Raw genomic sequence first — 27,478 nt, 5'->3', positions numbered from 1 at the left:
GCTAAGACTCTGGCCCAACTTACTTACAGTATTCCTATTTGGATACTGGGATTTAATGCCCAAATTGAAGGAGTCCAATCTGTATTTCTTAGAAGACTACTGGGCCTCCCTTCCTGTGTGGGGAACGCAGCTATTTATCTGGAAGTGGGTATTAGATCAGTTGAATGCAAGGCATGGATCGAGGCCTTTAAATGGTGGCTACGGCTACACTTCTTTGCAGCTCCTGGTAGCTATCTCTCTTGACTGCTCTCAGATTCCTATGTCACTCGTTGGATGAGAGAGATGGAGAAGAAGCTACTTAGGCTGGGCTTCTCTGTGGAAGCTGTAGGCAACTATGGGCTCCAGAAGGCCCAATCTCTTGTTGTTCAAAGACTAATAGATCTAGATCTACAGCATTTAAGAACTGCTGCTAACAAATCTTGCTCTCCACTGCTCTACAATAATTTTAATAACTATGGGCTCACTGCAGCTTCAGATCTGTATGCTTTAACCATTCCCAAGTATAGGAGAGCATTTACCCTTGCTCACTTTAATGTGTTACTAGAAGGACGATTTAGTAAGATCCCGGTTAATGAACGGATATGTCCCTGTGGTTCTGGAGCAATAGAATCTGTTGAACATGTCATTTTGCACTGTAACATGTATGAGGAATGCAGAAAAAAGTTAATCTTTCCTTTATTAACAGCCTTTTCTGAATGTAGGCCCACAACGCTGGTATTAATCTGTTTAAGGGATGTGTCCTCCCATATTACTGAAAGGGTCTCTAAGTTTCTCATGACCTCAATGCAAATTAGAAAAATAACGTTGCAATCCTTCTAAGAGAAGCAACTCACCAAGCTGTATTTTGTTTTTATGTCACTTTTTATCTGTCCCTTGTATGTTTTGGTGTTGCTTTTGCTGGTCTGTGACCGTAATAAATCACAATGAATGTTTGTGTTCCATGTGTGGTCCACGTGCACTAACCAGTCCTTGAGGTTTTTTTGTTCTTTTAAACATAATTCTGAGTCTTGTTGTTAAACCTGGCAAATCCTGGTTGAGATGCCAGTTGGAGCAGATGTATGTTTGTAGTTTTTTTGTAACAGGATTAAATGGAAGAATGCATGTTACTTGCTGTTTTCTTGTTGTTTTTGGGGGGACATAACAGATTGTTTCATTTACAGGTGTTCTCTTTATTCATAGCTGATCTTACAACCATGGTGGGGCATCCTCTTTTTGAAGATGTTGTGCCAAAAATGATGATTCTTTTAGGAAATCTTGATGTTTTGAACAATTGCATTTCATTCTTAGAAACGGACTGTAGAGCAGATTGTTCCAAAGATGTGCTGGATGATAACTGTCATATCTTAGAAGAGTACTTTTGTCTGTGGGTTTATAGAAAACCGTGGTCAAAACACCATGTGTATGTTTTCTAACTACAAAATCCAAAACTGAGATTTGAAACTCTTGTATTCACTCACTGAATAAAAAAAAAACTTCTAACTTATGGTATTCACCTCTCCAAACCATAAATATGTCATCAATATATCGTAACCATGTGATCACATTGCATCCATAAGGATTATTGTTGAAAATAAATTGTTCAATTTTTTAAAATATACAAATTGGCAATTTGTGGGGCCATGGGGCACCCCATGGCTACCCCTTTTACCTGCCAAAAGAAATTCTTATTAAATGAAAAACAATTCTTTCACAAAGCTATGTCAGCCAGAGAAACCAAAAAATGAGCTGGTTAATTTTTTTCTTCACATTGTTACAGCGTATTAAAAATAATGTCCAGCGCTTGGTCTTGTGGAATGCTGGTATATAAGGATCTCACGTCCATAGTGGTGAAAATGTCACTTTATAGAGTCTTATCTTTTTCAAAAAAAAAAAAAAGTGTAGAATCTTGAACCTATGATTTCACGGATGGGATGAAGGGCTTTAAAAAATGCTGCAAACAAGATACAGTTGTATATGTTGGCATGTCCCATGGAATGTAGACTTCTTTGCAAGGCTGGTGACTAATTTCATGCACATCAAATGTGCTGCTGATGAAAAATTGGGACCTTACTTAAATTTGTTTTACAACACAAGTCAAAAGATATGAGAACAGGGTTTGTGAACAGTGTGTCATAAAGGCCCTGAAATGTACGGCGTAGGTCTGTAACATTTCTATGCAGAACCGTATTTCTTTGGATAGAAATATTGCAGACTTACTGCCATCTATTGCATATTATGGACTTTTTTTGGTCCCCTGTTTACAATATCTTGCCCATCTGCCAAATGAGGAGACATCCCATGTATTGGATCAAGTGGGCTTTAGTCTGTGAAAGCTTCTGCCACAATAAATTTGTCAGTCTTTTAAGGGGCCAGAAGACATTTTGTCATTTCTGCTACCGCTGACTAACATGGCCAGACGCTTCTGGAAGCGTGGATTTTTTTTTATTATTCTGCAGGCCCTGGAAGATAAACTGCACACAGAACACAGCTGCCACCACCACCAGACTTTGCAAATTGCTCGTGGTTCTTAGCATATTCCTGTGGGAGGGCATTCAGGGTTCCAGATTTGCAGGAAACGTGATTGCCTGTCTGGATAACGGGTCTAAGAAAGACGAGGGAGATATTTATTTATGTACTTCTTTATTAGATCTGTATACTGCCCAACTGGCAACTGCCCTCAGAGTGGTTGACGGTCACAAAAGACCACCAACAACAACAAAAATAGCCAACCAAAATATACAACAAGAAAAGAATCGAAGTGATACAATAAAAGTGATACATTAAAAACTTATTAAATGTTTTTCATTTAATAAGAATTTCTTTTGGCAGAAGTGATACATTAAAAACATTAAAGAGCCAGCAGTAAAATTAATAATCAGAGCAACAGATTAAAGATTAATCTCTTCTTGATCCTCCCAGAGTGCAGGACAAGGAATAATGGGCTCAAGTTACAGGAAGCCAGATTCCGGCTGGACATTAGGAAAAACCTCCTGACTGTTAGAGCAGTACGACAATGGAACCAGTGACCTAGGGAGGTGGTGGGCTCTCCCACCCTAGAGGCCTAACAGATGGACAGCCACCTGTTAGGCATGCTTTAAGGTAGATTCCTGCAATGAGCAAGGGGTTAAACTCGATGGCCTTGTAGGCCCCTTCCAACTCTACTAATCTATGATTCTATGATTAAGTGCTTGTTGTCTAATGTATTTAATGAGGACACTAGGCAGATTTCTCTGGAAAGAGCATTCCATATATGGGGGGGGGGGGACACACCACAGAGAAGGATCTTTTCCTGGTAATTTCCTGTTACTCTATTGTGGACAGTGGCGCTCAGAGAGCCTCTGAAGATGAATTTAGCAATCCAGCAGGGACATATGGTGCTTCTTCAGGGCTTTGGAGGTCAGCACCAACACTTTGGGGACTGGAGACAGACACAGCAGTGGAGTAATATGTTTGAAATGGCAAGTCCCAGTAAACAGCCCAGTAAGTGCAGTTAAAGATAGATGCAAGCCCTAGCATCAGGTTGCTTTTATATGCCTCTTTCTGTCTTTCTCTGTAAGTGGTTGTTTCCATACTAACCCTTTTCCACTGGATTTGTCATCCTTTGTTCACCCACTTTTAAAACACAATTGCTGGCTTATCCAATGTGGACTGGTAAAGTATTATTGAGGTTTTTCAGGACTACTGTCCCTTTACTTAGTAACTTCCTCTTTGTCCTTTTCTACTCAAGCAGTTCCTACACAGGAACTTTCCTGTTCCCTTGCATATCTGTGGCGCTCTTGAATTGGCTCTTAATTTTGTCATTTCCTGTTCCCTTCAGGGGAAAAGTTGTTTTTCAGTCTGGAGACCCCTTAAATTGCAAAACTGCACTCATAAAAAGTAAAATAAATGAATGAGCAATAGCATTGGCTACAAAGAAGAAACCAATAATTAAAGTCCTCTCCTTGCAGAGAACAGGAGCCGACTAATTTAACTATAACCAATTCAGGAATTCTGTGGCTACACAAATGAACAGGAAGAAACTAACTAAAGGAGCAGAAGCGGTTTTAAAAGAATGGAGCACAGAGGAAGTTATTAATGGGGCAACAACAAGGAGAAATGGGATCTTTGCTGAACTTGATTTTGTTCTGAGCAACCGTTTTAAACAGTTCTTGGCCACGGAGATGACATTGCCAGATAATATAATGTTATAAGTAAGTGTTGTGAGGAAACTTTCTTTTAATTCTGCTTAATGCTGATTGACGAAAAGTAAACGATCCTAGTACAGAAGCAATCCTTGAGTCTGTGTTGGGAATACAAGAACTAGTTCTTCAATTCCAGGGCTGAGAGATGGCAAAGCTGGAATGATGTGGAGAAGGTAGGGTGACCATATGAAAAGAAGGTCAGAGCTCCTGTATCTTTAACAGTTGTATAGAACAGGGAATTTGAGCAGGTGTCATTTGTATGCATGCAGCACCTGGTGAAGTTCTCTCATCACATCAGTTAAAGCTGCAGAAGCCCTGCCCTCTTTTGTAGAGTGACCAGATACAAAAGACAGAAGGTCTCCTGTAGCTTTAACTGTTGTGATGAAGAGGGCATTTCACCAGGTGCTGAATGTATACAAGTGATACCTGCTGAAATTCCCTTTTCTCTGCAACTGTTAAAGATACAGGAGCCCTGTCCTCCTTTTCATAGGGTCACCCTAGAGAAGGGAGCTGTGGGCTGCTATATAATAAGGGTAGTTAAAGCAGGTTGTTCATAAACACTTTTCTTGTGAAAGTGTGGGTCCCTTTCTAACCAGTACATACACTATAGTGACTTCAGCAAAAGTTACCTATTACTTCTTCCCCTAAGAAGGTTCTATCAGTCAATCTGGGCCTAGGTCTGCAAGCGCTATACACCAATATATCTCTAAGGTTCTGTTTCAGTTTATATGCAAACATAGGCCTACCAGGTATATCTTTCAAAAGGTATTAATAAGGTCACAAATTTTACTAGTAAGTCCACCATATGTTAAAACCACAAACTCAAGGCATTGGTCTCCTTCTAATTAGGCCAGTGGTACAATCCAGGAAAAGGCTGTGCCTCTTTATTTGACTGAGTATATATAAGCCGGCCCTGATTACGAAAGAGAGAAATGCCGTTTGAGAATAAAGCTTGCCTGGCTGGAAGCCAACTCATCTGCCTTGAAAATCCTGCTCCTTATTGCTGAGGCAGTCTTCCCCCAACCTGGTGCTCTCCAAATGTGTTGGACTACAATTGCCAACATCCCCAGCCAGTCATGCTGGCTGGGGATGCTGGAGAGTGTAGTCCAACACATATGGAGGGAACCAGGTTGGGAAAGGCTGTTCTAAGTGTTTGGGGACGAGCGTGGGGGTGGGGGGTGGACAGAGGAAGGCACTCTTCACATACACGGAAGCATTTCTATGGATTTTTATTCACTGGCCTGGCATTGAAAACAGAGTCTGGGCTGAACTCTGGAGACGCCCAGCATAATTAAAACCAAGCTTCCCCAACCTGGTGGCGTTCATAGAATCATAGAATAGCAGAGTTGGAAGGGGCTTACAAGGCCATCGAGTCTAACCCCCTGCTCAATGCAGGAATCCACCCTAAAGCATCCCTGACAGATGGTAGTCCAGCTGCCTCTTGAAGGCCTCTAGTGTGGGAGAGCCCACAACCTCCCTAGGTAACTGATTCCATTGTCATACTGCTCTAACAGTCAGGAAGTTTTTCCTGATGTCCAGCCGGAATCTGGCTTCCTTTAACTTGAGCCCGTTATTCCGTGTCCTGCACTCTGGGAGGATCGAGAAGAGATCCTGGCCCTCCTCTGTGTGACAACCTTTTAAGTATTTGAAGAGTGCTATCATGTCTCCCCTCCAGGCTAAACATGCCCAGTTCTTTCAGTCTCTCTTCATAGGCTTTGTTTCCAGACCCCTGATCATCCAGGGGAGATTCCACACATCGTACTGAGGCCGCTTCCATGCGGCCCCAGTGCGACCCCAAAGTGATCGTGTAACTTGCCTGGCGAAGAGGCATCCTTGCCGCCGCCGCCGCCACCACCACCCACCTACCTCCTTGCCGGCCGGGACGGAGAGCTCAGCGGAAGAAGGCGGGGTGGAGAGCGGAAGCTCTCCACCCCGCCTTCTTTGGCTGAGCTCTCTGAGCCAGCCAGCGAGGAGGTAGGTGGGTGGCGGCGGCAGCGGCAAGGATGCCTCTTCCTCGTCTCTTCGCCAGGCAAGTTACACAATCACTTTGGGGTTGCACTGGGGCCGCATGGAAGCAGCCTCAGTATGACGTGTGGAATCCCCCCAGGTTGCCCTCCTCTGAACATGCTCCAGCTTGTCTGCATCCTTCTTGAATTGTGGAGCCCAGAACTGGATGCAGTACTCTAGATGAGGCCTAACCTGGGCCAAATAGAGAGGAACCAGTACCTCACGTGATCTGGAAGCTATACTTCTATTAATGCAGCCCAAAATAGCATTTGCCTTTCTTGCAGCCATATCGCACTGTTGGCTCATATTCAGCTTGTGATCTACAACAATTCCAAGATCCTTCTCGTTTGTAGTATTGCTGAGCCAAGTATCCCCCATCTTGTAACTGTGCCTTTGGTTTCTATTTCCTAAATGTAGAACTTGGCATTTATCCCTATTAAATTTCATTCTGTTGTGTTGGACTTCAATCTCTACACACAATCTCCACACAACTGGATTTCAGTTGTGTTGGACTGCAATCTCTATCTTCCCCAGTCACCATGGGGATGATAGGGATTCCTTCCCTTTCCCACTCTAATTTCCCTTCTACTTCTTGCAGTTGGCCTCTCTGATTCAGGGAGGGGTTTGGGAGCAAGCGGTAGCTCAAATTGTAGGGATCCGTTCACGCTGCCGCGCACGGCTTGTGACAGCCACAGCTGTTTATTGTGTGCGCTGCTGTTGCCAGGGGAAGAACAATTCCTGCACAGCCGGCTGTGACTGTAATTGCCACTCAGCTCCCACTAGCAATGCAGGTAAGGATCCTAGCTTATATGAAGTAACAGTGGGGTGTGTGAAGGGGGCTGGAACCAAACCTCAAAGAGACTCAGATCATTAGAGTCGTTCTCCCTGCTCCTTTTTATTTGTCCAGTACTATCCCAGCTCAAGAACCCTGTTCTGCCATATAACCAGTCCTGGGATGTGAAAAGCCAGTGAATTCCATATTCCAGGGGTCTCTCCACCATCTACCCACAGGACTTATATTTGTGCCCACCGGACTCCCTGCCTCTCCTGATTTTCATTTTGTTTAAGTTTTCTTTTTCTTTTTTAAAAAACATTTTTAAAACTGGGTAACTGCTGGCTACTGTATGTCTTACTATGCTTCGTTGCCTGGGTTCCTTCCAAACAGGAGGCCTTGTAGAATTAGAACAGGGACTCATTCGAAACCCGGAGGGGCGGGCAATTCTCACCCTTTCAAACTCTAAAATGGAATGCAGACCCTCTTTCAGTCCGAAGGCCAAATTCAATTTTGGAGGAAGCCCTTGGAGGCTGTGTTCCAGTGGGGGGCGGGGCCAATGGCAAAAGGGGCAGACCCTAAATCCTTAAAATCCCAGCATATTTGACTGTAAGGCTCTTACTGCCTGTAACTAAGCCTGAGAAGAGACATTTCATCAAGCTTTTAGAATGCAGGGCAGGGGTGCGGGGGAATGCACAGAAGCCAGGAAACCACCATTGATTGGGAAAAGGGAGTGGGGCCATCAGTGGAGGTAGTCTCCAATGTCCGTGGGGCCATGAATCCGCTCCGGGTTTCAGTCAGAACCAGACGGAACACTAAAGGAGTTGTCCAAGGTGCGAAGCCAGCCAAATGGCTGAGGAAAACCCACAATCTCCACTGTCATTGTCCTGGCTAATGAAAAGTCCTTCCACACCTTGGAGAGCGCCTTAATTTTATTTATTTATTTATTACACTTATATACCGCCCCCATAGCCAGGGCTCTCTGGGTGGTTTACAGAAATTCTAAAATTAAGATAAAAACGAGTATACAAAATTTAAAATTCTAAAACACAGAACATACACACATAAAGCATTAAAAACCATTAAAAAAACCTAAACATGTGGGTGATTAAGATGTGCCACCATATGCCTGGGCAAAGAGGAAAGTCTTAACCTGGCGCCGGAAAGATAGCAGCGTTGGTGCCAGGCGAGCCTCATTAGGAAGATCATTCCATAGTCTGGGGGCCACCACCAAAAAGGCCCTGTCCCTCGTTGCCACACTCCGAGCCTCTCTCGGAGTAGGCACCTGGAGGCACCTTTAGAGCTCTGACTGAAACACAGCACAGATTCACCGCCCCACTGACATCGGAGCCACTGGCCTCCACTGCTGGCCATCAGGGGAACCCAGAGTTCCCGCACTCCTACTCTAAAAGTAAGCCTTTCCAGGCGTATAGAAGAAGAGAACCTCCAATTTTAATTTAGGGGGGAAATAGCGTGGTTCAGTTATTAGAAATTTGGGGGAATGCTGTGTTAGAGTAGCTTAAGGAAAAATGTAGGCCTCTTTCCCTGAGGAGCGTACAGTCACAAATGGTTAAGAGAAGGGTCCGGAGAAAAGACGGCTCGCTGTGGCGTTTTGGTTTTGCTGTGTGTGAGAGAAAGAGAGGGCGGTGGTGGTGGTGTTTATGTAACCTTTCTCTTCACAGCAAATGAGAACAAAACAAAGCTCCTTTTCCGAGGGGAAAGCCAACTTGACTGGGGTGTGAAGATGATCCACTGGTGTGAAAAGGGAGCCGGGAGACAAGAGGGCGTAATTCACTTTGCGCCTCTCTCCTTCTCTGTTCGCTCTTTCCAAGGCCTCTTCAGACCAAAAGGGCCTCTTCCTCCCTCCTCTCGCTTCGCTTGCCAATTTTGTGTGGCTGGCTGGCCAGCTTTTCGCAGGCCCCAAGAGCTGGGGCCGGCCTGCGACATTTCAGCAATCGAGGCAGGAGTTCCAAAGGGCATTCCAGCCTTCCCACCCATGAATATGGGTACAATCCCCTCGGTGTGTGTGTGTGTCAAGGCTCCTGGAAATAAGCAGGGACTCAGAAGGGGCGGTGAGGGGTGCTGAAATGATTATGTGGTTCAGTCGAAATCGGGGCAGTTGGAGGATGTTTGTACAGAGTGATGGGGCGGGGGGGGGGGGAGAAGGAGATGATGATTCAGTCCAGAGCCAAATCTCAGAGATTTGTCACTTAGCAACCACGAAGAACTATGAGGCCAAATGTGGGTTGCACTGCTGAAAGCATCTAAATCAAGCGCAAAGCGAAGAGATTTCGGGGGTGAGTCGGCAGCATGACACCAGGGGTAAAGGGGCATCACTGGCAAAGGGGTAGGATGGATGGAGGACTCCGGAGTGGGTGTTGAAGTTGATTTTGGATACCAGGGGAAGACAACAACCATAATAGCCCAGGGGATTTATTTATTTATTCATTCATTCATTCATTCATTCATTCATTCATTCATTCATTTATTTATTTATTTATTATCCTGCCCTTTAGCCAAAAATGGCCTTAAAGTGGCTTCCAAAAAAAATTCTTAAGACAGTCCCTGCCCACAGGCTTACAATCTAAAGAAACATAACACAAAAGGAAAGGGGATTGGGAGGGAAGAAGGGGGGAGGGAAAGCAAATCTAGGCACTAGATTCTTAGTTGTAAAGTTCAGCAGGCCACAGACACAGTGGAAGGGCTGCCGCTTCCACTCCCTCTGATGGCTTCTTGAATCTCTTTCAGCCCAAGGGCCGAATTCTATTTTGGATAAGCTCCAGGGGATACATTCTAGTAATGGGCAGGACCAAAGGCAAAAGGGGCGAGGCCAAAATTCCAAAAAAATACCAGCATGGCTGAACTTACTGCCAGTAACTAAGGGCTCCTCTAAACAAGCGTCTCATAGCACACTCATGATTGACCACTCACAGAAGTTTGTGGGTCATTTAGATGACGTTGGCAACAGCCAAGATGTCTCCCCTGGTTTCCTCTGGTAATTGTTTTAAAAACACAGATATAATTCAGTATCTAATTAATAATGGATTTATTCCTCCACTAGATGGCAGTTTTTCTTGAAAAAGGATAGAGTACAATCACATTCTGTTTTCCATTCAAAATCACGTGGTCACTCCTGTTGTGAATGTGAAAAGATCCAAGATCTTTTCTTAATGGAGAGATGCCCTCAGCCTTTTAGAAATGTGTGTGTGTGTATGTGTGTGTAAAAACCATTCTGCACCCCTGCCTGAGACAGATGGTTCAGAAGTTCCAAATGTATAGGTGAGCTGCCCTGCTACATTTGTCTAGGGTGACCATAGGAAAGGAGGATGGGCCCCTTGTATCTGTAACATAGGGTGACCATATGAAAAGAAGGACAGGGCTCCTGTATCTTTAACAGCTGCATAGAAAAGGAATTTCAGCAGGTGTCATTTACATATATGGAGAACCTGGTGAAATTTCCTCTTCATCACAGTAGTTAAAGCTGCAGGAGCTATACTAGAGTGACTAGATTTAAAAAGAGGGCAGGGCACCTGCATCTTTAACTGTTGTGATGAAGAGGAAATTTCACTAGGTTCCCCATATATACAAATGACACCTGCAGAAATTCCCTTTTCAATACAACTGTTAAAGATACAGGAGCCCTGTCCTCCTTTTCATAGGGTCACCCTATGTAACAGTTGTTTTGAAAAAGGAATTTCAGCAGGGGTCATTTTTATACATGCAGCACCTGGTGAAATTCCCTCTTCATCACAACAGCTAAAGCTGCAGGAGCTCTAGTAGAGTGACCAGATACAAAAAGAGGGCAGGGCTCCTGCAGCTTTCACTGTTGTGATAAAGAGGGAATTTCACCGGGTGCTGCATGCGTACAAATGACCCCTGCTGAACTGCCCTTTTCTCTGCAACTGTTAAAGATACAGGAGCCCTGTCCTCGTTTCCATAGGGTCACCCTACATTTGTCCAAAGGCCTGCTAAGTCCAGCATTCAGTGTTTTGTTTTGGCAGTGGGCAGCCCAGTCCTTGTGCCCAGTCCTTCTGCCCAGTCCTTCTGGGTGCTCACTAGCAAGGGCATAAAGGAGGGGGCCTTTCTCAGGAGTTTGACCCCAGTACCTGTAATAAGTGAGTTACAAACTGCCTCTGAATGTCAGATTTCTATTGTTAACTATTAGGGAAAATAGTCTCTGATAGTAGATTATTTCCCGTGAGCATCACTTTAAAAATCCCTAGAAAAGAAAACAAGCAATCTATGTCACAACAATATCTTATGGCAACAGGATAATTATGCATTTTGCAAAGAAATGCTTCTTTTTTACTTATTTGGATCGTTTGTGGGGAAGCTCAGCTGCTCTTTAGCCAGGCATATACTCTGCACGTAGAAGGGCCAAGGCTCCGGTTAACGCAGGGGTGGGCGACCCATGGCCCTTGGTCTTTGACTGCTCTTTGTGAGCCTGACAGACATTTCCTCGCAGCCAAGCTGATTAACTGAGCTGCAGGGGAAAGATTGTTTCCCAGTGGAGGCCGGCGGCTCTGATGTCAGAGGGGCGATGAATCCGGTTCTGGTTCTGACTGGAACACGGAGCGGATTCACTACCCCACTGACATCAGAGCCACCAGCCTCCACTGACTGTTCCGGTTCTGCTCTTAGCAGCGTGGGAACAGTGACCGCAAAGCTGCTGTTAAGAGGACCAAGCGTCAGGCCTCTTTCAGCCTGAATCCTGGACAACTGCTGACAGTCGGAATAGACTCTATGTGCCTAGAACAGCCTCCCCCCCACACACACACCTGGCACCCTCCAGATGCATCGGACTACAACTCCAATCACCCGAGCCAGGCCATTTCTGGACACTATAGTTTAAAATAGTAGATTTACTGCAGGCCAGAGCAGCTAACCTGGAGGGTGGGCAGGTCGCTGGCACGCACAGAAGCTTCAGGTAAGTCCTTCAGGAGGGAGAGAAGGGGGGCAGGCTGGAGGGGAAGGGAGTCCTGTGGATTTGTTGTCGGCCTTGTGCCCAGCTTCGAACCGAATCCAAAGTGGGCCACAGCAGTCCCGAGGGCCCCCAAGTCGAACTAGGGCCGATTCAGAAACTCTGAATCGGACTCGGACTCGGATCAGGGATGCTGTCTGCAGCCCTAGTATATAGACCCCCTTTTTCAACTCGTAGGCGGAATTAAATTTTGAAGAAGCTCTCAGGCCCACGTTCCATGGTGGGCGGGGCTCAGGGCCCAAAGACTAGTGCATTTTAGCTTAGAGCTCTTACTGCCAGTAACGAAGCCTGAGGGGAGGCATTTCAGCCCTTTAGAATGGGCTGGTGGGAAACTGCCAAACTCGGTAACCACCCAGTGGTTGGTGACCGTGGGAAGGGAGTGAGGCCATCTGGTGAATTGGGACCCCAGGCAGGCCGGGTTTGTCCTGTGGGCTTGAGGCTCCACACCCCTGATTTACAAATCAGCCACTTGCCACGATGTGCATGCATGTAGCCACTTGGATACACTAGTCTCGTGGCTCCATTCATACATTCTGTGAGCCACTTCCGCCAGGGTGGGATCCCGTGGGTGTTTGGGAATACTGAAGCCACATACACAGGCCCAATCACATGGGCCCTTCTCATCCAATCCTCACCCTCCCTCCAGGATAGTTGATGGATCCTGGAGAAACACCAATAGGAATTGGTTATATGACTGAAATCGGACTGACTGATGGCTATATCGCAGCCACAATGTGTGGTGACAAATGTAGTTGGTATTTTAAAAGGAACACAAATTCATGGAGGAGAGGGCTTAGCATCATGCTAGCTCAATGGAACTCCACAAACAAAGGCAGTTTATCTCTGAATGCCAGGTGCCAGGCATTTTTTGTCCCACCCTTCCTCCAAGGAGCTTAGGGTAACGTCCACGTTTTTCTTCTCCACCCATTTTATCCTCAAAACAACCCTGTGAGGGAGGGAGGCTGAGAGCCAGAGAGAGCCTTTAAATGAGCACTTTACTCACGGATGTTTGCAGGTCATTTTGATGACGCCTTCAGCCTTCATTCCCCAATTTTAGCAGTAAAAAAACCTCAGAAAACCTTCTGAGATATATTGGTATTTGTTGGGTTTTCCTACTGTGTACAGGTGAAGTTGTGCTATAAAAAGCTCACTAAAGGGCAATGTTCCATTGAAATGTATGGGCCAAGTGGTCGTTGCTCTCTTCCTCATGTAATTACAGCTTGTTGCAATTGTGGAAGAGAAGCAGGAAGCAGAGCCATGGTAAGGGAATGTGATTTCTCCCATCTGAAGGAGCTCAGTGACTGCACACAATTACCCAGTGAGTTTCACAGCTGATAGGGGGATATGAACTAGTGTTTTCCCAGTACAGTGTTTTAAGCGCTGCATCACACTGGAACAGAGAAAGGCTGCTGCCTTTAGGCCCTGCTTGTGAGCTATCTGGTTAGCCACTGTTGGAAGAATGCCAGGCTGGATGGATCTTAGTCTGTTCCGCTCAGGCGGGCCTTATGAAAATTGCATGCGCCATCAACCACTTTGCCCCTCAAGGTGTGAGGGCAAACTGCTTTTCCATTTTGCTGGATGTAAGAGCTCTGAGTAACTAAAAAATGTGCATATTTCTGGTGCAGTAAATGTTCCCTTTCTTATCGAACATACCCCCTTAATCGAAAATGCAGGAGGGCGGATTGAAGAGAACACTTTGGTGTCCTTACTCAGACTACCAGCACCATCTCGTGGCCAAGAAAGGTGTGTGCGTTTTAAGATTAAATAGGTCAGAGAGGCAAAGAAATCATGGTTTCCTGGCTACAGGTTGCTATTCTTCGTGAAATAGGGTGGCCATTTGTTACATTCATTATTTGTGTCAGATTCACAGGCTGATCCTTTTTTTCTTACAGTATACAAGCAGCACTCAAGAGTAGGGCCGGTATTTGTGTAGAAAAGCTTGTTGGGTTGGCTACAGATTGGGCTTGCGGCTGTGGGGGAGGGGGGAAGTGGGCAGGGTTGGGCAAGATGCTCTCTGTGGACCAGTCCCCAGAAAGAAAGAACAGGTGACTGAGCAGGCAGGGGCAGGGGCTGTTCTTTCTGCTCGCTCTATGGTTCGATGGTCCTTAAGGTGACCACATGGAAAGGAGGACCAGGCTCCTGTATCTTTAACAGTTGTAGAGAAGAGGGAATTTCAGCAGCAGGTGTCATTGGTATGCATGCAGCAGCACCTCGTGAAATTCCCTCTTATTTTTATTTATTTATTTATTTATTTATTTATTACATTTATATACCGCCCCCATAGCCAGAGCTCTCTGGGCAGTTTACAGAAATTCTAAAATTGAGATAAAAACAAGTATACAAAATTTAAAATTTTAAAACACAGAAAAGCATTAAAACCCGTTTAAAAATAAACATGTGGGTGATTAAGATGTGCTGCCATATGCCTGGGCAAAGAGGAAAGTCTTAACCTGGTGCCGGAAAGATAGCAGCGTTGGCGCCAGGCGAGTCTCGTCAGGGAGATCGTTCCATAGTCTGGGGGCCACCACTGAAAAGGCCCTGCTCGGAAACATACAGGCAGCCAGTGCAAGCAGACCAGAACTGGTGTTATATGGTCTTCATCACAACAGTTAAAGCTGCAGGAGCTATACTAGAGAGACTAGATACAAAAGGGCTAGATCCTAGTTCCTTTGCAACCTGGTGCCCTCCAGATGTGTTGGAGTACAACTCCTAGCATCTCCCAGCCAGCTGGAGGGCATCGGGTTGGGGAAAACTGAAATAAGGACCTAAGGTATTTTACAGAGGAAGTACTCTGTAGTTGCTCTAAACCTTTCACTGAGTATGCCTACAGCACTGTTGTGAGTGTGTGGATATAGGAGCAAATTCTCTTGCATTTCAAAGATATTGTAGAGCATTTAATTACTGAGGCATCTATCTGAGATGGACCCGGGAGGCACTGTTGCATGGTGGCTCCAGTCCTTTTAGAGGGGTGATTTCAGGATTCCTGTTTGATGCAGTGTCCGTTGGCCTGCGGTGTCCCATCTTATCCCCCCTGCTATTTAATACATACATGAAACCGCTGGGAGAGATTTCCGGAGTTTTGGGGTTCAGTGCTACCAGCATGCTGAAGACACCCAACTCTCTCGCTCTCCTTTCCAGCCAAATCCAAGGAAGCTGTTCTGGTTCGAAATCGGTGCCTGGCGTCAGTAATGGACTGGATGAGGGTAAACAAATTGAAACTTTATCCAATCAGGACAGAAGTGCTCCTGGTCCGTCAAAATGAAGACCAGGGAACAGAGATTCAACCTGCGCTGGGTGGGATTTCACTCTCCCCAAAAACTCAGGCTGGAAGTTTGGGTGAACTCGGCCTTGAACCTGGATGCCCAGGTTTCAGCGATGGCCAGGAGTCTGTTTGCACAGCTGAGGCGAGTGTGCCAACGGCATCCATTTTTGGAGACATCTGATCTGTCACACACAGTTAGTTACATCCTGTTTGGACTACTGTAACATGCTCTATTTAAGGGCGCCTTTAAAAACTGTTCAGAAACTTCAGCTGCTCCAGAATGCTGCAGCCAGACTTTTGATGGGGGCTGGTTACAGGGAGCATGTGACTCCCTAGTTACAGCAGCTTCACTGGCTACCATCTGCTTCTGGGCACAATTCAAAGTACTGATTATGACCCATAAAGCCCTACTCGGCTTGAGACCAAGCTACCTGGAAGACTGTCTTCGCCCATACAAACCTGCTTGATTCTTAAGATCCTCTGGAGAGGCCCTTCTTTCAAGACTGATACTTTCAGAGATACATTTGGTGGCAATTTGAAAGAGGGCCTTCTTGGTCGCTGCTCCCTAGTTGTGGAACTCCCTGCCGAAAGAGACTAGGGGTCTCTTCAGATGGGGGGGAGGGAATTGCATTTCCTTACCATTGCTCTCTTCCTGGTTCTTTTCCGCGTTTGAAATGAGCACAATTACACGAAGAGAGCAGCGAACACGTGGCCTGTACATTTCAATGGGACAGCACCCTCTAGAGGGCATTTTATAGCACAACCTCAGAAGAGTCGAGTTTTCAGAGGTTTATTTTGTGATGGTAAAACTGAGAAAAGGAGCGGGAGGCTGTTTGCGTTGTCAAAAGGACCCGCGAACATGCATAAGTAGCCAGTAACAAGCATGCTATAAATCACTCACTTAAAGAAGCTCTAGGTTGGCTCCCTTTCTGCTATCCTCCTGCTGGCAGGCAAAGACCACTTTATTCAATTGGGCCTTTGATGTGTAAGCTGGTCTGTCGGGTTGGAGGCTGTCTTTACTCTGTTACTGTTGTGTTTCTGTTTTCATGTATTTGCTGTATTGTTTTTATCAAGTTTGAATAGTCTTTGTAAGCCACCTTGAGTACCGTTTTTGATAGAAAGGCGGACTTCAAAACAAATAAATTAAATGTATGCTGAAATTCTGCTTCAATTGGTGACAAGAAGGGTAAGATGCTTCTCTTCAAGGCTCATAGTAATTTTAAACCATAAAGAAAACTGCAATTTTGCTCCGTAACACCCATTTGGGGGGAAGGTCTTGACCTCTTTGAGGTTTGAAGCCGGGACCACAAAGGTGCCTCTCCACCCACCTACCTGCCTCTGCACTACTTAAGGGTGAGAGTTTTGTTTCAATTCACTTTTGATAAGGATTTACCAAAATTTGCAACCTCCTCCATGCTTGGAAGAAAAAGAACTTGAGATTTAAAAAAACTGAATGCAGGAGAAACCGAAACTGACAGATTTATCCATCCAGGCCCAAGTGCTGAGCTCAGAGGTTCCCAAGGATGTGTCCCCAACATGGTGCCCATGGGCACCCCCCCAAATTTTCTTTTAAAAATTCCCTTTTTTAACATTCATACATGGATTTGTATGAAATTCATACAACTTTCTAGCAATTATATGTAGGCTTTAATAAAAGTGGACCAAATATTCAAATAAGCATCCATTTCAAGGTGGCATCTATATGCCACCCATTCAAACACCAATAGTGTTGTAAGGTCCTCAATCCATTTCATTGTAGATGTTTATCCTCCCAGTGTTGTAATATCAGTCATTTAGCTGTCAAAAGGGAGCACAAAAGCCACTTACGGTGATCATTTTCCCTGCTTCTATGAAGCAGGTAAATAATTTAAAAGAGCATGTAAAACAGTGAATATTAAAGACTGTCCCAGTTCAAAATTTATCAGTGTAATAATCTCCACCCCAAAAGAAGCAACTACTGAACATTATCAAAACATATGTCTAAAACAACTGAGCATGTTTAGCCTGGAGAAGAGGAGATTGAGGGGAGACATGATAGCACTCTTCAAATACTTAAAAGGTTGTCACAGAGGAGGGCCAGGATTTCTTCTCAATCATCCCAGAGTGCAGGACACGGAATAACGGGCTCAAGTTACAGGAAACCAGATTCCAGCTGGACATCAGGAAAAACTTCCTGACTGTTAGAGCAGTACGACAATGGAATCAGTTACTTAGGGAGGTTGTGGGCTCTCCCACCCTAGAGGCCTTCAAGAGGCAGCTGGACCACCATCTGTCAGGGATGCTTTAGGGTGGATTCCTGCATTGAGCAGGGGGTTGGACTCAATGGCCTTGTAGGCCCCTTCCAACTCTGCTATTCTATGATTCTAAGAAGCATTGGCTGTATAGCACCGCCAGAAATTTGCCAAATTAGACAATCCCTTATTAAAGAGAAGTTGCAGTGTCTAATAAACGTGAAGGTTTGCTGGTAGACTCCAAAGTGGCGATCCACGGATTAGACATTCTGTGGTGTTGCCCACGGCACAGGCTCAAATTCCCCAATGTGCGCACAGGTCCAAAAAGGTTGGGAACCCCTGGCTTAGCTCTTAGAAGTCTGGCTTTGAACCCCGATGTCTTCAACTGTACTTGGGTGATGGATTCGGGTCACGTCCTCCTGACAGCATCCTCTCTTTTAACAACAATATTGTAGGTATGGTACATCGTGGCCCTCTCCATGCTGGGAAAAGCTGTACCTGTTCAATTTGTCTTGTGCAGATAGGTGGGCGTTTCGTTTTAGTTCAGTTTTGCTAAGAATTTACCAAAATTCATAGAGTTCCTATTCAGGCGAAAAAGAAGTCAAGCTTTTAAAAAAACTCGAAGGTGGGAAAAAGCACAACTGATAATTCAGCGATCGCCAGCCCCGCCTCAAGGGACGCTATGGACTCTGCAGGGTTGAAATAGAAGATTCCCCTTGCTGCAGCACTGAATGGCCGTGCTGTTTGGGAAGGGGAGGGGAATTGCAGCCCCACACATCTGAGGGGCGCCAGGTTGGGGAAGGCTGATTGACTGCACGGAGCAAATAGAGACTTAAGACCATATCCTTTATTAGCAAATTGGAAAACACCCAACAGCAATGGTGAAAATCAAGCATTTGCTAGGAGATGTGACGGGCAGGATGGCCACAGCCATTGCATCGTACACAGTAGAAGCCAGTCAAACCAGGGTGTCAAGTCTAATGCAGTGGTGGATAAGTGTGTCTTTTACCTATTGTGTTTTTCTCCTGCCCAAGGCAAATCGTACACGGCTTGCTCCACTCCATTTTATCCTAACCGCAACCCTGTGAGGTAGCCTAGACTGTGAGGGCTTCATGGCTGAGCAGGAATTTCATCTCATACTTTTAGAGCGCAACCTTGTCAGGCTGACACCTGCTGGAAGGAAGCTTCCGATTTCGGAGACTTCCAGGTATCTCATGCCCGGCCGGCTGCTGCCACCAAGCTGAGAGGAGTGACGGAGGGCATTTTCACCGCTCTCTTCTTCTTTTAAACATTTTTCTTCCAAATGGGCCTTTGAGTCCGCCTAACGGAGGCACGCTTGTGGGAGGGGGGAGGCCAGGAACTGGAGAGGCCGTAGGCTTTTTTTTGTATCCAGGTCTCTCCTTTCTTCTCCTCGCCCCCTGGCAGGCGCAGTGATTCTTTCCACCACAGCTGCAAGGAGAAGTGAGGAAGGGCCTCCTTTGTGAGGGAGACTTAAGATCTTTAAGTCTCCCTCTCAAAGCTATAGCAGCGTCTACGGCTTCGGGAGGAAGAATCCGAGAAATCCTGGGACCCTGGGATTGCTCTCCCCTGGGTGCAACCCTATGCAATCTTGAGACAGGAAAAAAAAGCCCCACAATCCCCGGCGTTCCCCAGCCAGCATGTCTAAACGCACACAGGCCTGTGCTCTTAACTGCTGTGGCACATTGTCTCTCGCTTTCGTGACCCTGGCAGTTTGATGTTAACAAGCTGGTGGTACGTTTTATCATGATCAAGTTAGTGCCTGGAAGATGGTCAGTCCCTCAAACAAATCGCTATATAGTTAGTTCAGGTTATGTGATTGTGTGTTTTGCATCCTTTGCATGCAATCAGCATGTTGCAAATATGCTGTGGATAATTTAAAAAAAATAGATTGTGTAAAAAATTTATAATAATCTCTATTTAGTCATGGTGGCTTTTTCTCTGTTTACTGCATATACAGGACTGCTTGCTGTTCAGGTGCCAATTTGGATAAGTTGTGACTGATTGAAGGGCAAAAAGAGGTGCCCCTGAGCAGATGCAGAGTGGATTTTCCTCACCCCTTAGGAAGTACAGACTGAACGTCTTTGTGCATCAGGGATTTAGGAAACAAGGTTTCCTAAATCAGAAAGTGGTGTTTCCAGAAAAACCTGAGCCCTACCAGCCCTTTGTCTAGAGCAGTCATTCCCAACCTGATGTCCTCTGGAGACTACAACTCCCAGAATCCCCTAGGATTCTAACCTAGGATTCTAAGCTGAGTACCAGGGGAGAAAGGCTGTCCTAGAAGAATTCATCCATTTCCATTTGACACCCTTCTGGTTTCACAGCAATAAGCCAATTCAGCATAAGGAACACTGATGGACATAGACTGACGAGTCACGAGTTCAAATCTCTGCTCAGACATGGAGTTCCCCACAGTGGCTTTGGGCCATCAGCTTTCAGCCCACCGCGGCAGGGATGTCCCGCGTGACATCCTGACCTCCACGGAGGAGGCAAATGCAATATAAAGAAACACTGACTTTAAATAAGCAAAGCAAAGCAGTACTATCAATCCCCACATTGGAAAGAGGATGCTTACAATGGAAATCTTTCGGTTTATTTAGATCTTGGCTTCTTCTTCTTCTTTTTTTAAAAGAGGTTAGAGAACAGAGCCACACAGGATTCAAAATGAGCACGGAGAAGAAACCGGGCAGCACAGGGCGAGGTGACTCTGCCAGCCTGCAATTAAGCCACCAGCTGAAAAATAAATGGGTTTCGCTCCCCTGAAGAACTTTTGCAGGGACGCTCCTTGTCAAGTCCAACCCACAATTAGCCCCACCCCCCTGACCCACAGCGGCCGAGCCCCCCCAGTGCCTGTTGGTGCCTCAGTGTGGGGAATGGGGCCGGCTGGAGCTGCAGGACGCATTCTCCAAGGAGCTCCGAAACCGCCAGGAGGACCCCTGGGGGCTCCGCTCTCACCCTAGCTGAGCCCCGCTTCACTGCCGCTGTCCTCGTCGAGCTGCGCAGAGTCCTTCTCCGTCTCCCCCTTCTCCACAAAGTTGAGAATGCGCCGGTTGGCTTGGATGGAGTACTGCTGCTGGCGGAAGTAGACCTTCAGGGCTCCCTTGATGGCAACGAAAGCGATGCCGCCCTGCCAGGAGGAAAACAAGGCAACAAACGTAAGGAGAGGAGGGTGGAGGTGGAGCTGACGCCCCGAAATCATCTCCCAAAGCAGAGTCCTACCCCCACCCCCACCCGTCAAAAGTCATAGAGAACCGTGGCTCCGATTTGGGGCAGTGAATCCGCTCCGGGTTTCAGTCAGAACCCTAAAGGAGCTATCCAAGGTGGTCCAATGTCTTTGGGGCAGTGAATCCACTCCAGGATTCAGTCAGGACCCTTAAGGATCTATCCAAGGTGGTTCAATGTCTTTAGGGCAGTGAATCCGCTCCAGGTTTCAGTCAGGATCCTAAAGGAGCTATCCAAGGTGGTCCAATGTCTTTAGGGCAGTGAATCCGCTCCAGGTTTCAGTCAGGACCCTTAAGGATCTATCCAAGGTGGTCCAATGTCTTTAGGGCAGTGAATCCGCTCTGCGTTTCAGTCAGAACCCTAAAGGAGCTATCCAAGGTGTTCCAATGTCTTTGGGGCAGTGAATCCGCTCCGGGTTTCAGTCAGAACCCTAAAGGAGCTATCCAAGGTGGTCCAATGTCTTTAGGGCAGTGAATCCGCTCCGGGTTTCTGTCAGTTCTGACTGAAACCCAGAGTGGATTCACCGCTCCAAAGACATTGGACCACCTTGGATAGCTCCTTTAGAGTTCTGACTCTAAACTTGAGATATTTTTGTGAGCACCACCACAGAACGGCTGCCATGGGAGGCTAGTAACTATGGAACCCGGAGGCATTCATGGGAAATGAAGATGGCGGCTGCTGGAGGTCCTCACTTTGTTTGTTAATGTGGAAGGTGCAAGGCACATTGACGGATGTCAAGAAAGGTGTCTAAGGGTACACTGGTGCCTGCAGACACCACATTGCTTATTCCGGTCTACAAGAATATAAAAACATCAGAAGAGCCTTCCTGGATCAGAATAAGGGTCCATCTAGTCCTACATTCCTCTCACACAGTGGTCAACCAGCTGTCAACCAGGAACCCACAAGCAGGGCACAGTGCAACAGAACCCTCCCGCCCATGTTCCCCAGCAACTGATGTATATAGGCTTGCTGTCTCTGATACTAGAGGCAGCACATAGCCTTCAGGGCTAGTAGCCCTTGATAGCCTTCTCCTCCAGGAATTTATCCAACCCCCTTTTAAAGCCATCCAAATGGGTGGCCATCACTACATCTTGTGGTAGTGAGTTCCATAGTTTAACTATGCGTTGTGCGAAGAAGTCCTTGTGTTTATCTTGTCCTTTAATCTGTCCCGGCAGCAGCTGTCTTGGGCAGTGCCTCTATCCCAGCCTGACTATTTGAGATCCTTTTCACTGGAGACACCTGTGACTGAACCTGCCATCTCCTGCATACGAACCACGTGCTCTACTACTGAACTGTGGCCATCGCCAGACGCAGGTTATGACCAGGTTTGCAGGACTGTTGTAAGGTCCTGCAAAGGGGAGGTGATGAAGCCACTGAACATCCAGCAACTGGACTCTCACCCATGTGCCTAAACAACTTGGGCACAGGATACCAGAGAGAGCACCTTCTCTCCTATCAACCTGCCCAATCCCTGAAGTCATCTGAGGTCATGCTCCTGGTGGTTCCACATGGACCTATGGTCCGATTGTAGTCCACTAGGAGAAGAGCCTTCAAGGTGGTGGCTCCCTTCCTATGGAATTCCTGCCTCTGGAGGTCAAGCAGGCTCCAACTTTGTATTCCTTCCGGCGCCTCCTGAAACCCACGGGTTTATTTGCATTCTGTTTGTTTTAAAGATGTATTTTAATGTGTTTTTATTCTTTTATTCTATTTGTCCGCTGCTCCAAAATACTTGAATGGGAAGCAGTTTATAAATATTGTAAGTAAATAAATAAATAAATAAAATAAGATGCTGGCCTTCAGAGATATTCAAGCAAACACCCAGCACTTTAATTTACGGAGACAGAAGACACATACCTGCCGGCTGCATTGTACCGAATTCCTCAGTATTCTTAAACCTGATCCAAGGTTGGTTAAGTGGCGTTGCAGCGCAATGGCGGAGAAACCGCCATCTTGCACTGAGAGCAGGAGCGTCTCCTTGGCAACCTGACCCACACATTACGCTCCACTGATCCCCTTCTTTTCCTAATCTCATTTACTCACCAGGATGGTTCGCTGGAGGCTGGAGTTCACTCGGCGGAAGGTGACCCTGCCAACCAGGTTGGCGATGGTCGGAAAGATTAAAGCCCCACAGAGCGTGCGTGAGATGGACAGATGGTCACTCTGGTAGCGTGACTCGGCCAAAGGGACCTGCAGCACCGGACGGCTGGCCCCTGGGGATGGCAGAAGGGTTAGAAGAAGAAAGAGAGAAAACATCGGTGGGTGAGGCGGTTTCCCACGGTCAAGGTGATCCAAACACCCACCCCCTTACTTCTTTTGCTTCTCATTCAACCTCCATGCACGCGCCAGTCGCGGTTTAAGAACTGGATAGCACATTATGCGCAACAAGTGAGCGCAACCCAGCTCTGACTGTGGAGGACTGGGAAGGCTCCCACACCCACAGGCAAAGAAAGTGTGGAGGGGAGAGAAATCAAATCACGCCACACCAAACCAAGCAGGCTCAAATGAGGACAACAGTTGCAGACGCAACCAACCGACGAATGCCGGGAACCCCTGACCTCGAAGATGCACGCAAAAGTCCTGATATACATTTAATTACAACGTGTATACTTAGTTTTGTACATGGGCTAAGATCCAAAAACACAATGAACAAAAAACTCCATCAAAAAGTTCCAACAACTAAAATGCATGGTTGTGAATGTTGGAATGAAAGGCATTAAATTCTAAATTCCTGAATAGGGATGTGTACATTTTTTAAAAGAAAGATCACATCATCATCATCATCATCATCATCATCATCATCATCATCATTATTACCTATTTCTTCGATTCTAAGACGCACTTTTCCCCCCATATAAACATCTCTAAAAACGGGGTGCGTCTTAGAATCGCGGGTGTGTCTTAGGTTTTTTTTTTCTGTTGGTGGTAGTGAAATTATTGTGCGTCTTACAATCGATGACGTCTTACAATCGAAGAAATACGGTATTAATGCATTTATATCCCTCCTTTGTTCCTCCAAGGAACCCAAGGCAGCGTACATAATCCTCCTCATCTCCATTTCTATCTTCACAACAACAACCCTGTGAGGTAGGTTGGGTTGAGCAACTATGACTGGCCCAAAGTCCCCCAGTGGGTTTTCATGGCTGAGTGGGGACTAGAACCCAGGATCTCCTGACTCCCAGTCCGACACTTTAGCCACTACGCCACACTGGCATCACAACACATTGACCAAGAAAGCACAGCTGAAAGGCTGTAAGTCTTAAATTCCCGAATCCAGAAGTGGCCAATGGCTCTTCGTGGCCAGTGGTGAGCAGAACACGCAGCCTGGCACGTGGTTGTTCTCCCCCTCTTCCTGTCTGCTAGAGGCAGGTCTGGGCATATGCCACAACTCTGGGAGTGCAGAAAAAAAGGCACATGCTCTGACATGGCACAGAATTCAAGCTCTTGAGAATCTTAGCTTTCATTTATCCTCCCCACCACCACCACAAAAAGCAAGTTTCTAGTCCTTAATGCTGCAAAGACCAGCTTGAACATGTGAGGGCAAGGCCAGGTAAAACCTCAGACGCTAGAGGGGTAGCTGCATAAGATTTTCAGGGGTCCCAAGCAACCTGCATGATCCCTATCTCTTCATCACAAATAGCAGGCACACAATAAATTCCCTCAAACAGTCATAAATTGCGGGATACAATATGCGAAATCAGGTAAATACACATCTTTTTAACTTAACTGTTTTAAGTTGTTCACAGTTTTAAAGGTTGCTTGTAACATCTGACTGTGTTTTTGCTTGATTATGGTTTTAATTTTTTATCTAAGCCACTTGAATTGGCTTTGGAATGGTGGTATAGAAATGCAACCAGTCAATGCACGCCTCATTTTGCATGATTCAGGATGCAAAACTCAGCTTTCCTTGGTGCAATTTTTTAAGTCAGAAGACCTAAAGACGGTAGTGCACATGCTGGTAACCTCAAGGCTTGACTTCTGCAATGCGCTCTACGTAGGGCTACCATTGTACCTAGCTCGGAAACTTCAACTAGTTCAAAATATGGCAGCCAGGTTGGTCACCGGTACATCTAGGGGTGAGCATATTACCCCAACATTAAAATCACTCCACTGGCTGCCAATTAGTTTCCGGGCAAAGTACAAAGGGTTGGTCATTACCTTTAAAGCCCTAAATGGTTTGGGTCCAGGTTACCGGCGGGATCGCCTTCTCCCATACAGTCCGCCCCGCACACTCAGGTCCTATGGGGTGAACTTACTTCAGTCAGCCAAGACTAGGCTGACATCAGTTTCCCAGAGGAACTTTTCTTCCGTCGCCCCCGGATTGTGGAACGGCCTGCCGGAGGAGATTCGTAAAATTAACTCTCTCTATGATTTTAAGGCAGCTTTGAAGACTAGCCTTTTCCGGCAGGCCTACCCAGATCAATGTAAAATCAAGAATTTTTAAGATGTGTTGATTCCTGTAGTAATGTTGTTCCCCGCCTCGATCCAAAGGGAGAGGCGGGTAAGAAATAAATAAATATATTATTATTATTATTATTATTTGTTATTTTTTGCACCCTGCCTCCAGCTCTACAATCTCGCTACATCCCGGGCCAAACGCATTGCAGCCAAGGTGAGGTCTGCTTCCTCCCTGCTTCTCAGCCTCCACACCTGTCAACCCAAAGCAAACGCCCAGGCAAGGAGGGAGCGTGCAGGTGGCGGTGCTCACCTGGTACCAAGGCTTGCAGGGCCTGGAGCTTGCTGGAATATTTCCGCCAGACCCGCAGCACATAATCTTCCCATCGGATCATCTTCCCAAGCACCAGCATGACGGGGATGGTGGGGAGGCCCATGAGCAAGAAGAGGGGGTCCGCCCTCTCCATCACATCCAGTCCCTTCTTATGGCCCACCACCTGCAAAAAGAGGGGGCAGGGGGGAGAGACGGGTCAGCAACGCAAATGGGGAGAGCGGGACGACGGCTCCTACTTCCATCAACGGAGGAGAATAAAACTCTTAAGGATGCAGTCCTATGCTGGGGCATGCTGGGAATTTTAGGACTTTTTGTTATAGCTTCATCACACCAGCGTTATACTGTGCAATCACTGCAAATTGCATGCAAAGGACTCTGAAGTTTTCCAGTTTATAATCTGCTTTGACCGTGAAGTACTCCCAAGCATCCTGCTTTAATTGTGCTATAAAGCCAAAAGGATCGACCTATTTTGCTACCTGTTTAGGAGTGAATCATTTGTTGTTTTCCGAGCGGCCACTGGGGGCGCAGGAGCAGGATTTGAAATGTTTAAAGTACAAATTAAACAAATGCTTACATCTGCGTAAGTTTTAAAGATAAATACATCAAAATTGGCACAGTAATAGATATTAAGGACAGCTTTAAGCATACCAAATTTGAATCGGATTGGGTCATCCGTTGAGTTTTTAATGATATTTTACATTTTCCCCCTTAAACCCCTTTCCTGGTATGCAAAGGATCTTAGGAGCGCTGCCGCCCAGGGTGTGATTTAGCTAGCAACAACAACAACAGCTTTACGTTGTAGGGGATAATTCAAGGGAAACAGGTACATGGGATGAAGCCTTCAGTCTAAACACAGCATTTTTATTGCATTTTTTAATATATAACTCACCTTTTTTCCTCCAAGGAACCCACATAATCCTCCTCCTCCCCATGTTATCCTCACAACAACAACCCTGTGAGGTAGGTTGGGCTGAGAGTCTGTGACTGGCCCAAAGTCACCCGGTGGGGTCAAGAACCCAGATCTCCCAGTCCAACACTCTATCCACTACACCACACTGACTGCACATGCATAGGGTTGCATCCTTAACCAATGTCCTCAGATTTCTAGCTGGGTGGGTAAAGGGAAGGGGGCAAAGGCAGCCAATCAGGGTGAATGAGGGAGGGGGTGGGGCTGCACCTCATGCAAATTTCAGAGGGGTGAATTCACTATTCATGAGCCACAATTGCACTGGGTCCAGCTCTAGCTGAGAGCCCCCTCCCTCCTGCTACCAACTGTCTCTGCAGAGGCCACCAGTGAGGGAGGAAGCAGCAGCCAGGCACCTTTCCATCGTGCCTGGGTCCAGCTCCAGCTGAGAGCCCCCTCCCTCCTGCTACCAACTGTCTCTGCAGAGGCCACCAATGAGGGAGGAAGCAGCAGCCAGGCACCTCTCCATCATGCCTGGGTCCAGCTCTAGCTGAGAGCCCCCTCCCTCCTGCTGCCAACTGTCACTGCTGAACTTTGCAACTAAGATTGTAGTGCCTGAATTTGCTTTCCTTCCCCACACTCCTCCCTCCCAATCCCCTTTCCTTTTGTGTCATGTCTTTTAGATTGTAAGCTTGTGGGCAGGGACTATCAAGAAATACTTTTGTAAGCTGCCATGAGAGCCTTTTTTGGCTGAATGGCGGCATAAAAATGCTTAAATAATAAATAAATAAATAAATAAATCATGTCTCCCCTCAATCTTCTCTTCTCCAGGCTAACCATGTTCAGTTCTTTCAGTCTCTCCTCATAGGGCTTTGTTTCCAGACCCCCTGATCATCCTGGCTGCCCTCCTCTGAACCCCCTCCAGCTTGCCTGCATCCTTTTTGAAGTGTGGTGCCCAGAGCTGGACACAATACTCAAGATGAGGCCTAGCCAACACTGAATAGAGGGGAACCAGTTCCTCACGTAATTTGGAAGCTATGCTTCTATTAATGCAGCCCCAAATAGTCATATTGGTACCTTCGAGTCTGACTAGTGGGGGGTCCTAGCTGGACCAAGCCCCCAGGTGTAAGACACAGCCCAGTTAAACTTTCCTTGATACGATTCAGATGAAGACCATCCAGGGTGTCCTTTGCTC

The 27,478-nt window shown here is 46.4% G+C and overlaps 1 protein-coding gene across 2 annotated transcripts in view; it reads right to left on the bottom strand.

Moving 5' to 3' along the window:
- Window positions 1-2,565: 2,565 nt before the first annotated feature.
- The window catches only part of LOC134407306 (E3 ubiquitin-protein ligase MARCHF5-like), a 40,206-nt gene continuing 15,293 nt past the window's right edge, over window positions 2,566-27,478 (bottom strand). Inside the window, exons 4-7 of one of the 2 annotated variants that reach the window (XM_063139019.1) lie at window positions 25,359-25,542; window positions 22,694-22,863; window positions 20,387-20,558; window positions 2,566-2,581 (exon numbers count right to left, since the gene is read on the bottom strand). In XM_063139019.1, the coding sequence (XP_062995089.1) occupies window positions 20,388-20,558; window positions 22,694-22,863; window positions 25,359-25,542 (525 nt within the window). In that variant the 3' untranslated portion in view covers window positions 2,566-2,581; window position 20,387. Of the gene's footprint in view, window positions 2,582-18,240; window positions 20,165-20,386; window positions 20,559-22,693; window positions 22,864-25,358; window positions 25,543-27,478 lie in introns of those variants that run through there. The other variant, XM_063139018.1, reaches the window with a different exon arrangement.

The sequence above is a fragment of the Elgaria multicarinata genome, chromosome 12 (genome assembly GCF_023053635.1).
Source record: "Elgaria multicarinata webbii isolate HBS135686 ecotype San Diego chromosome 12, rElgMul1.1.pri, whole genome shotgun sequence".
Taxonomy (NCBI): Eukaryota; Metazoa; Chordata; class Lepidosauria; order Squamata; family Anguidae; genus Elgaria; species Elgaria multicarinata.
Note: the sequence above shows the minus strand (reverse complement) of the source record. Positions and strands in the feature narration are given on the sequence as shown.